The 11,599-nt window shown below is 45.7% G+C and overlaps 1 protein-coding gene across 1 annotated transcript in view; it reads left to right on the plus strand.

The window, feature by feature from the left end:
• ARL3 (ARF like GTPase 3) overlaps positions 1-11,371 on the plus strand; it is a 32,705-nt gene extending 21,334 nt beyond the window's left edge. The window contains exons 5-6 of the mRNA XM_081228605.1: positions 1,581-1,766; positions 11,092-11,371. Coding sequence (XP_081084731.1) covers positions 1,581-1,766; positions 11,092-11,139 — 234 coding nt within the window. The 3' untranslated portion in view covers positions 11,140-11,371. The remainder of the gene's footprint in view (positions 1-1,580; positions 1,767-11,091) is intronic.
• Positions 11,372-11,599: the final 228 nt, after the last annotated feature.

Here is an 11,599-nt window from a genome sequence, read left to right on the forward strand (position 1 = left end):
TTGAGATATTTCCCAAATAATTGGGTATTCATTAATCTACTTTGTCAATGTATAAGAGTGAGGGAAGTATTTTTATTTAACCTTTGCAGTTTAAACAAAACAGTCATTCTGGCAAGCAGGCAAAATACCACTTGCCTAAAAAGAAATTAGTTGAGAATTCTTTAAACAATTTTTCGTTTAAAGCCTTTTCGTTTTAATCAAATTAAATAAATAAGATATAAGCAAATGGAACTTACCAGCATGCCCAAAAGCTCTTCCCAGGCCACATAGAAATGAACCTGAGGAACAATTCACTTATCATTTCTGTGTACATTTTTCAATGCCAACTTAATTGATCCAAGGGTAACTTGGACAAATTAGAAGGTATGGGAAGAAATGTGCAAGCCAAGACTAAGCTGCTCTTCTTGCCAAGCAAAGAGATAGGTATACTTTGAACCCAAATATGACTTCAAATGCAGAGTGCATGTCAACATGATTATACGATGCAATCCGTGTATGCAATTTTAAATAGAGAAGCAGTGGGCATAGACCATTTTACCCAGACTGAGTGCACTGATAAGAAGTGAGTAGTATCGTGGACCTCTTTGGAGAAGCACCTTTACATTTTATTGCGGAGTCCTTGGCCTGTGTCCTGAGCTACTGCACGTGGCCTTCCAAAGGTAACAGTCCCCATGTTTAAGTTCCTTTTCCCTGGAAATTAGTTTGAGAACTCTCCAGACTCCTGGAGACAGCCCCTCTCCCTTCTATACCTTGATGATTTCTAGACTTCACTCAAGTGAAGCAATGCTAAACATGAGTTTGGAAGTGAAGGGTGTCAGATGGAGATCTGCCTCTTGAACCATCCAGTTCTCTTTGACAGCCCAAGTGTCTTAAGTAGCTAAAATGTGGGTTGAGTGGGGAAGAGGTGGATCCTGGCATTTAGCTAAGTATATACCTTCTCCTGTACTTATTGCAGGCGGAATCAACATACAGTTTAGATCCCAACCAGTACCCTAAAAATTAGAGACCTTGTCAGATGGACTAATGCAGTTACTTTAGGATGTGGGTTTAATGAAGTGCAATGCACATGCATGCATGTTTTGGAGACAGAGATTGATGAAACAGAATTATAGTCTCTAAAGCAATTGTCATTTTTAGTTCATATTTTAAAATATATATGTATATGTACATATACATACATATATATGTATGTATATGTGTATATGTATGTGTATCTATGCATTGAAAGTTGCTTGCAGATAGTAACGTCGGGTAAGTTTTAAATGTCTAACCACAATTTGTGTTCTCCCTTGAACAGTATTTCTCAAAGTATGATTTATGAATCCCCTATAAAAGAACCACCTGGGGAACTTGTTAAAAATGCAAATCCCTGGACCCTGGCTTAGACTTTCCAAAGTCAGCATCTCTGGGGCAGGCCCAGGAATTTGCCAGGGGATTCTTCCACAGGCTTAAGTTTGAGAACCACTGCCCTTGAAAGTTGCTTGTTGATCAGCTTAACTTATTTATTTCTGATTAGAAATGCATGGTTAAATATCATAGATTTCATCCTCCCCTCCCCATATATTCCCAAAATGATCCAGGAACTAGCTGAATTACTGGAAGAAGAAAAGCTAAGTTGTGTGCCAGTGCTCATCTTTGCTAATAAGCAGGATCTGCTCACAGCAGCCCCAGCCTCTGAAATTGCAGAAGGACTGAACCTGCACACCATCCGCGACCGAGTCTGGCAGATCCAGTCTTGCTCGGCTCTCACGGGAGAGGGCGTTCAGGTGAGGTTACTGGAGGGCTCGGTCACCTGGCAACACGGCAGCCAACCGAGGTAGCCTGTCTCATTGGTTGGGCGGATCTAGATAGAAAAAGATATGAAACAAATAGCCTTTGATGGGCAGATGAACCATTCCAGGATGTGAAAGGCCTGGAGGAGTTTGATTCTTTTCTACTTCGCAACCAATCCGATATCACTAACTGTTCCAAGAAAGCCCCCACGAGTGACAAGCTACCCCACTGGGGAGGAGGTTCGGAATGGAAGAATTCAAAAGTGCTTTCCGACTCCAGGATTCTTTGGTGATTGGGTTGGGGGTTTTGTGTTGCATCTTGTATTACAGATGCTAAATACTTGTACTCCCAAGGTAACAGAGCCATCAACAACACACTAGTTATCCTAGAAGTGTTTTGTCTTTTCTGTCGGCTGTCTCCACTGCTGTCAGGGTTGGGGCCTGTTTCATGCTACTTCAGGTTGGTTTCCCATGGAGAAGCTTCTGCCGACCAAAAGCCTTAGGCTTCACGCTGAGGAACTGTGTACTGAAGAGCAGCTCCCCCTCATTTGATCTTAATTTAGGGCAGAAAACGATTGTAATCCAGACACCTGAAAGGCTCAAAGAATGATCAACAGCTTCAGCTCTGATGTTTCCTACCAAGCAGCCTCAAACCAGTTGACCCTTGGGGTCAGCCCCCTAGGACCACTTCTTGATTCTGAAGCCCCCAGCGTGCTCTACACGCCTCATTTTCAACATCTGGTGTACCTGCCAGGGAGGTGACCCAGTGCTGTGAGAACCAGACAGCACTGCTCTAGGATGCTTTGGGGATCAACAGCATCTAAAAAAATGGCATCTCCCCTCGCTGCCGTAGGACATGTGTCTCTGGTGGCACGACCAGTTTGCTTTTCTGTGAACTTGGTGTGTTGGGGGATGAGCCCGAGATTTGATTCTCCATCATTGTCCAGCAGCCTCTTTCCATTTCCCTTCTAATACTCTTCTTCCCCTCTCTCAGACATTTGACACTGATTTGTCTTAAAACTGCCTGACCACTTTTATCTCAAGCAAATAATCACTTCCTAGAATTATCTCACCTGTTCCAACTATTTGCTGCCTGATATTTCCCCTCTTTGTTACACAAAGAGCCAGGGCCCTTTCTGTGCTTGGCCTCTGCTCTGAGGGCAGACCAGTCAGCACGGAACAAGTGCCCCTGCTCCAGACTCCTTGATACTTGCCCCTCAGAAGCTCTTGGTGCACGTATGTGTGTCGTGCAGGCCCCCAAGTAGCCAGAGATTACCTCGGCTGTGTCCCCAGAAGGGAAGCTGGGGCCCTGCAAGTCTCCGTGAGGTGTAGGTTTAGGGAGGGGGCAGGTGTTAAGTATTTCCTTTTTTCTCTCCTAGAATGCGGTTATAAAGCAATATATTCTCATTTTAATCATATCAAAGTAATACATAAAATTAAAAACTAAAAAGTTCTTTCATTTCCCCTAATCCCACTCAAGAAAGAAACTAACTACCATTAATAGTTTTATTCTCAGATCTCCTCTATAAAATTGCAATCACTTATGTGATGATGTACATCTTACCAGGTTTTGAATTAACTGGGCGATTTTCAGCTGGTCCAACAAGTATGTTACAACCCAGAATGTTTTTGAGTAGGTAAACTCTGATCATTTTATTTAGCTTCTCACTTTTAAACAAAAATCAAGTTCTGCCTAAGGTATTTCCCTCAGTTGTGCCAAAGATGGTACTCATGGGGCCTCAGGTTATTTTGGTGAGGATGAGGCCCAGGAAAAGAGAGTAGCTTTCTTGTGTTCGTACAACCCACTTCAGCAGGAGGACTCTGCCTCTCTAAATGGCTTAGAACCCAAATAGAGAAAATAGAGAACATCTTGAGTTTGGGGACTCTGAAGGTGGGGCCTTAAGAAAATAAATGCAGGGACTTCCCTGGCGGTCCAGTGGCTGGGACTCTGCGCTTCCAATGCAAGGGGTGCTGGTTCAATCCCTGGTCGGGAGCTGGGATCCCACGTGCCACGTGGCACAGCCAAAATATTTTTTTTAAAAAAGCAAATTAAATCATTTAAAAAAAAAGAAAAGAAATGCATTGGAATTGACAGCCCGGAGTGTCGAAAGGAAGAAAAAGCAAAGCTGGAATTAACAGTGAGGCTCTTGTTTCTTCAGCCAGCCTTAGGGATATAAAAAGGAGGGACTGGGGTCATCTCTTTAGAGGAATGGCATTCAAGTCAAGGGTGCGTCCTCAGAGGAGGTGGAGTTGGGAGGGAGCTCTGGTCATTGTCTTTCCAGTCCCTACCCCTCCCGCTCGGCCACGCAGAGATGACAAGGACAGACTCCTTGTTGCCAGCTGTTGAGCTGCCATAGAAATGAAGTTCCCTTTAAATCACAGCATCTTTGGGCCAAAAAAGAGGCTCTGAGCTACCAGACAGACAGAGGGTGGGAGCAGGCAGGAATCAAGTGAGACAGTCCTGTATGGTTTGATCTTGTTAGAAAGTTCTTCCCAGATCAGGGACCTCAGCAGCCAGGTTCACAGGAAATGATATCATGAGAGATCCAGTAAAGAACTGTGAGCAAGAAAAATCATGATTTTATATGGAGAAGAAATAGTTTGAAGGTCACTTAATTAGTTTAGTAGATAGTACCATGGTGTATAGAATTGGGTAGTTAAGACTGGGATTTCAAGGTTAATGAGATTAGATTATGGTTAATAGAATGATATAAATTTAGAGAATTTAACCATTATTTGAAACGGGTTATTTAATAAAAATGTTAATTAAGAAGGGAGTCTGCTGTCTGTTGTCCTTTAATGGTAACCTTTGAGGACTGGAGAAAGGTCGTGGAAACACTTTTCATTGTGAGGCACTGATTGACCATGTCCCTCTCAGGTAATACCTTTGACCTAAGCTCTTGTCCACTCAGCCAGTTTCTTGGTTTTCATTTTAAAAAGAGTCACTTAGGTGGAATTCTTTCCCTGCATTGCTTAGTTCAGGAGCAGACCTCTTAAAGATTCTTGTTAATTAAGGCTTTAACTATTCCTAAAAATGAAAGGCTTCACTAGAAAAATGTCACTTTCAGAGATTCTGTGTAAAAATTTACTGAAATTCCCTAAATTCCTATTTCATCCTCCCATTCCACCCTCCCCACCCACTACCCCCTGAAAGCTCGTCAGTAATGGGCAGAGCTGCTAAAATGATCAGATGTGAAGTGGGTCAAGTATCTGGCACCACAGCACTAATGACCCTGAAAGAAAATGTACAAAGGTTAAAAAAAAAAGACCTGGAATTTCTGTTACTGTTTCAGATGTTTAAAAACAGTGTCTCTATTTACGTTGTGTTTGTGTGTGTGTTTAATCAAAATGCATTTGAGAGACCTGTCCTCTGCTGATAAATAACCATCCAGTGGGTGAGTCAAGGGAACAGATCCACTAGGTGGGGAGCTATGCCCTCTGGAGTAGTCGGACAGGGAGATCACTTCTCCTTAGCCAAGTAGCTTAAACATATGATTTGACATTATGGAAGTTAGTGATTCCTGGGGTGGATTTCACGTTCTTGTTCTACCTGATATTCTGATGGCAAATACATGCAGTCTTTACAAGGACAGGCAATCCCTTGCTCTGGGTGTGGAAGTTGGCTTTTGAGGGCTTCAAAAGAGTCTGGAACAGGTCTTTCTTTGCCTGACTAATGGTGATGAGGAAGCGGCCCATCATGTAATTAAAGCAAGTTTTCATGGGAAACTATCAAGAGCAGAGCATAGGTAAACGGCACTAAAAGCTGAAGGAGAACATCAATCTTGGAAACTCTGGGCTATGGAGAGCCCCATAGTCCAGAGGAGTGATCAGAGGAGACCCAGTTATGTCAAGTAGATGAAGGCAGAAAGAGGAGAAACTAAACAATGTTTGGGAGGGAAAACCTGCAGCCCCTGCAGGCAGACTGGCTTGCTGACATGGAGCGGCCTCCCTCTGCACCCTGGGGCTAGGCCAGGGTTGCTGGGCCTCTCCTAGTGCTCAACATCTAGCCTGGGACTCTTCTCTTCTTTTCCCTGGGTGTCTGGAAAATAGTGAACAAAGATCTGGCTTAGAGCCAGAGAAAGATACAGAGAAATCAGTCCCTCTTCCACCTGCAGACCTGAATGTGAACCCCAAACCACAGCGTTCCTTGGCTGTTGTAGTTTCAGGTGCTTGAAGACATTTCCTCCCTAGAACATTGTGTGTGCGTGCGTGTTTAATTAAAATTATACTGCATTGGAATTTCCTTTCAAAGCAGAGATCAGCAGTTTCAACCTGGTCTCTAACCTTAGTCATAACAGAGACATGCCTACACCAGTAGCTTTGAGCTAGCAGAAGGTTCTCCTGGGTATCGCTCTCCATGCCCCTACCTCATGCTCATCCCTTCTTTTCACATAGCTTCCACATTCCTTGTCTTCCTTCACCAAGCAGGAGCCATGATCCGGCTCACAGAGGTCTCACCTACACAGAAAGGGCCTCTAGCAGTCTGAGCCCTGACGTGTGAGCTGTCCTTCAGAGTGCCTTGCAGGTGAACAGTAAACATTCACTAGCCCAGGTTCTTGTTTTTGTTTCTTTTTCCTTGATCCAGGGGACCTTTCCCTTAATATGCCAACAGAATTTCAATATATTTCTTAAATGACATTTACAACTTCTTTCTAGGCCTGAATCAGTTATTTTCAACTCCCAGTGTGTGTGGAACTGCTTATCTGCAAGTCAGACCTCAGGTTTATTTTTAAATTTTCAGATCTCTCTGTAGACTAAGGAAGCAAGCTTGGGACATGCGATTCTGCTACCTCTCTGGTGCAGTGCCCTTTGTCACCAGAAAAAGTATTAATAGCAAGCAATATTTTATGTATGCTGCTTCCAGCTGCTCCTTGACCCTGGGGGCCCAGTGGCACAATGGGATAGGCTGCATTGCTCAGCAAGGGTCTGAGCTCCATCGTCTTAAAGCAATTACTGATGTGACCGTGTAGTCCTCATGGCATTAAAAACCAGGCCCACCCAACCATGGCTGCCACTGCTCAGTTCCAACCATCAAGCAGTGATGGATGCATTGCAGAGAGATCAAATTAAGAGGAGTGCAGTGAGGTGGATGGACCTAGAGTCTGTCATACAGAGTGAAGTAAGTCAGAAAGAGAAAAACAAATACCGTATGCTAACACATATATATGGAATCTAAAAAAAAAAAAGTTGTTCTGAAGAACCTAGGGGCAGGACAGGAATAAAGACAGAGATGTGGAGAATGGACTTGAGGACACGGGGAGGGGGAAGGGTAAGCCGGGACGAAGTGAGAGAGTGGCATGGACATATACACACTACCAAATGTAAAACAGATAGCTAGTGGGAAGGAGCCGCATAGCACAGGGAGATCAGCTCGGTGCTTTGTGACCACCTAGAGGGGTGGGATAGGGAGGGTGGGAGGGAGACGCAAGAGGGAGGACATATGGGGATATATGTATATGTATAGCTGATTCACTTTGTTATACAGCAGAAACTAACACACCACTGTAAAGCAATTATACTCCAGTAAAGATGTTAAAAAAAAAAAAAGAGGAGTGCAGTCGGAGACCACTCTTCCCATAGAAAGGGCATCATGCCTTTAATCCTGAAACGGAGAGATCTGTGATCTGTAGGTTTTCACCCATATGGTTAGGGGCCGTCTTGTATTTTTCCCAGCAGTTAGTAGGGAGTAATATCATGACATGGTAACATTTATTTCCTCTCCAGAAGGCCAAACAAAGCTCAGTATTTGAGGTTCAGTGTCTCTCCATAGTCTCTAGTATTGAATTGAAGCCAATCAATTCAAATTCAGTTTCAGCAAGGTTGGTCAGGGGCGGTGCGGTGGAGGATGAAAGGGAGGACTACTTATGCCATAGGATTGTCAGCACTGTGAGGAAGATGCAGGACGCAGAAATTTGGTCAAACCAGTTTTTGACAATAAAGGTTCAACCATTACACGAACCTGTGAGTTCATTTCCTTCTTTGGAGGCAGAGCAGTAACCTACTTCAGGTAAATGATCACCTGTTCTCAGTCATCTTTTTGTTTTTGGGGGTTTTTTAATAAATTTACTTATTTACTTTTGGCTGCATTGGGTCTTCGTTGCTGCGTGCGGGCTTTCTCTAGTTGCGGCGAGCGGGGTCTACTCTTGGTTGTGGTGCGCAGGCTTCTCACTGCAGTGGCTTCTCTTGTTGCGGAGCACAGGCTCTAGGTGTGCGGGCTTCAGTAGTTGTGACTCGTGGGCTCTAGAACACTGGCCCAGTAGTTGTGGCAAATGGGCTAAGTTGCTCTGCGGCATGTGGGATCTTCCCGGACCAGGGCTCGAACCCGTGTCCCCTGCATTGGCAGGCGGATTCTTAACCACTGCGCCACCGCAGGAGCCCCAGTCATCTGTTTTTAAAAAAATCAAAGCCTTGCCAGATAAAGGCCAGAGTGCCGTGGCTGCTGATTTAAGCATGAGAAGCAGAAGGGTCCTCCTCTTGCAATGATGTTGTCTCTAAGGAGAGAGATCCTGCTGGAGGTGGCAGGCTTGTGGAGAGTTAATACATGGGGAGCAAGGTAAACACGTAGGATTCCACATACGCTGATACCTGGCAGCCCGGGAATCCTGGGAGCTGAGTGGCCAGAAACAACCTCTGGCACCTTCAGAGCTGCAGCAAAGCCACGCAGGGTGCTTGGGTAGGGCTGTGCCGTCTCATGCCCCTGTATTCAGCTGGAAGTCATAACAAAGAAAACACTGGAATTGCTCCCTCTGCCGACTTGAGCACGAGCCCCAGCTTCTCTCCAAGCCTGAGGGAGAGCTCCTCCCCGAGCAGTTGCCCGCAGTCATTGAGAAACGGTCGTCGAGAGCAGACGCCGGGTCTAGATTGCCCGGGTTCACAGCCTGCCTCTGCCAAGCACTCTTCTGTGCCCCCATTTCCTCATCCATGAGTACCTACTTCACAGTGTTGTTACAAGGATTAACTTAAAAGATATAAATTGTGTGGCCAGCCACCATGCTAAGTTCTGTAAACACCACCTCAAGCCAGCCTGACATGGACCCTTCCCTCAGGAGTCTTTCCTTGCCAGTGGGCACCCTGGCACAGCTTGTGCCTGATTTTTATTGAAGAGCTATCATCGTCATTGACTGTTGCCTCCCCAACACCTCCACCTCCAGCTCAGGTTCTCCTCTACGTAATAACAGGAAAGGCACAATCCCCAGCCTCCAGACACCAGATCAGGGCGGCCTTCTCGAGCCAGAGCAGCTTAAGTCTCCTCGGCTTCCCACACTCCAGGTTGCAGGCGCAGCTGCAGCGCCCCAGGGCCAGCGGGTCAGCTGGTGGGGCCCGACCTCTGAGCGCCCTCTGCTGGCAGGACTGTGGCTGGAAAGGTTTGTCACCGCGGGCCCTCACATACATCTGGAGGACACTGCCCCTCGGCAGGGCTCCCCCATTTAAGTCCCCTCTGCCTCCGTAACAGATACCCTGGAGAAAACTGCCCCTCACCCTCCATGTTCTGCTTTGGGTTCCTGCAGCTGAGTAAATATTTTTCCTATCTCTGAGTGCATTCATGTTGAGTTACATGCAGTAAAAGAAACCCACCCCCCTCTATAATCAGCCGTAAAACAAGAGGGAAAATGGTATTCGTATAGAGTGGGAACACTGTTCTTGATTTCTCTGAGAAGATGATTTGATAAAATGTTGCAAGTCTCTACAGAGGAGGAAATATTGAGGTATGCACCTTTGATGGTGTTTGTGCGGGTTCCTGAAGATGGAAAGTGCTACATAAGTGCTGAGCTATTCAGCTTCGAATGCAAAGGGAAGATGCTTATCTCATTCATCCCTCTTTTATTTGTAAAATCTTTTTTGTCTCCTGGCAGGTGATCTTTTTTTTTTTTCCTGGAAACCAATTAGCTCCTAAAATTAAACATGCTTCTCTTTAAATTATTCCTTTTCATAAAATGGTCTTAAAATTGGCCTCAGCTTTTCAGAGTAAGTAGCTGACCCAGTTGTATTCGGAGATGCATTCGGAGTCCACCTTCTCCCACCTCGGCATTCCCCCACCCTCATCCCCACTGCTGCCAGGTGCTGTCCACCTTTGTGCCTTCGGCTGTGGCCAGCCTCTTCTTGGCACATGCCCTAAGGTATGCTCTGGGACAGCCATCAGATTATCTGATTCTCCCACCCAAGTGCTCTGATGGCAACTGGCAGGGTTTTAATCACTGTAAATTCAGGTTATGGTCAGATTAGCCAGGAGATAGGATGCCTGCTGGTTGTTTTGAAGTGATGTATTGTTTATGGGATTAATGCTCCTAATGGCCAAGGGTGTCAGCTGATGTTTATTACTTTAAGCTGTCTCAGCTGTTCAGGTTCAACAGCTAGCTCCCTGGTCATAGGAAATGTGGGGCTCTGAATGTCATGTATGCCCTGAGATGTGCACGTGTGACACATGCAGGGGAAAGGGATGCGTTGCATTGCAGGAGTCTCGTTTGATTTTGTTCTGGGCTTCTGAGACCTCTGCACACCCCTGGGGGTCAGAGAGACTCTGGGGAAAGGGTGAGCATTCAGGGATGGCTGCAAAGGGCATTGAGAAATAGGTCATCTCTGGCGGGCCTGGCATCCACGAGATATCATGCCACCTGCCAAGTGGCTGTAGGTATTGTGTGGTTTTTACCTCTGTCCTTCTCCAGCCTTCTAAGAGAGGACACTTTCAAGGTCGCTGTGCATTTAAGGGAACCTTCTCCCCAGTCCCTCTGCTTGGTAGTGCTTAAAGCTGCAAGAACCAGGCCAGGCCCCTTTAAACCTTCCCTGGTGCTGCACGAAGAGAAATAAATGCACATTGCCCCAGTGTGTGTCTAGTAACATGCACTGCAGTTGGTTTGTTTTTCCAAAAAGAAATTTAATTTAGCGCAAGTGTACACTGTCACACTGTAAACACACCGGGGCACCAGAAAGGTGGCTTATTGAATTTAATGCCCTAGCAAAGGTCAGCTTTTAGAAAAAGCCAAAAATGGTTGGAATCTGTCCTGATAGCCCCTCAATCAGGCCTTGGATCCAGGCAGATGTGTTTATTTTTTCAGAGGGAGTTCCTGAGGACCCATCTCAAGTTCGGGCTCTGGACATTCCCCCTCCCATCTCCCTCCTGTGCTCTCAGAGGCCTCCCTCCTCCTCCCCAGGAGGTCACTGTCCCTGGTCACCCAGGTGGGCCCCTGGGGAAGGCAAGCTCCACTGAGCTGGTGGTTGAGGAGGGAGGACCCAAGACCCTCGCCCTCTCCCCTCTGGGGCTGGAGTGTGTGGTGCCTTTCTTACAACTAACGCTGCCTCTCTCTGCCCATTTCCCTCAAAGGACGGCATGAACTGGGTCTGCAAAAACGTCAATGCAAAGAAGAAATAAAATCTTGACGAATGGAGATGCAGGAGCTGCGGGAGCTGAATTCTGTCCTGAAAAACACTAATTTGCTGCTTTCTGACCAAATGTTTTTCCATCTGTGTACAGCTACAGCTGTGTGAAGAGAGGGAACAACACAGTTTAAAAAGAATCCCCATTCCAGCAGTAGATTTAACATGATCTCTGAGGTTCAGTATCATTTTTCAAATAAAGGAATTATATTATTTCCTCTGCATAATTGAAATAGTATTAAATGTCTCAAAGCACATGATTAGAAAATGAGATCTTTTAAATGAGCAAGAGATTGCATTGCAGTTTAGGCAATTCCAGTGGGCTTTTTCCTTTCAAAAAAAAAAGGGGGGGGTGTTGCTGGGGAGAGGAAGAGGAAGAGGCAGCTTAGGCTGCGGTCATTCATTTCCTGACCTGTCCTTACATTCCCCCATGGTGTTGAAACCAAGACAGTGTT

This window comes from Mesoplodon bidens (assembly GCF_964165515.1).
Source record: "Mesoplodon bidens genome assembly, chromosome: 1".
NCBI classification, from domain to species: domain Eukaryota; kingdom Metazoa; phylum Chordata; class Mammalia; order Artiodactyla; family Ziphiidae; genus Mesoplodon; species Mesoplodon bidens.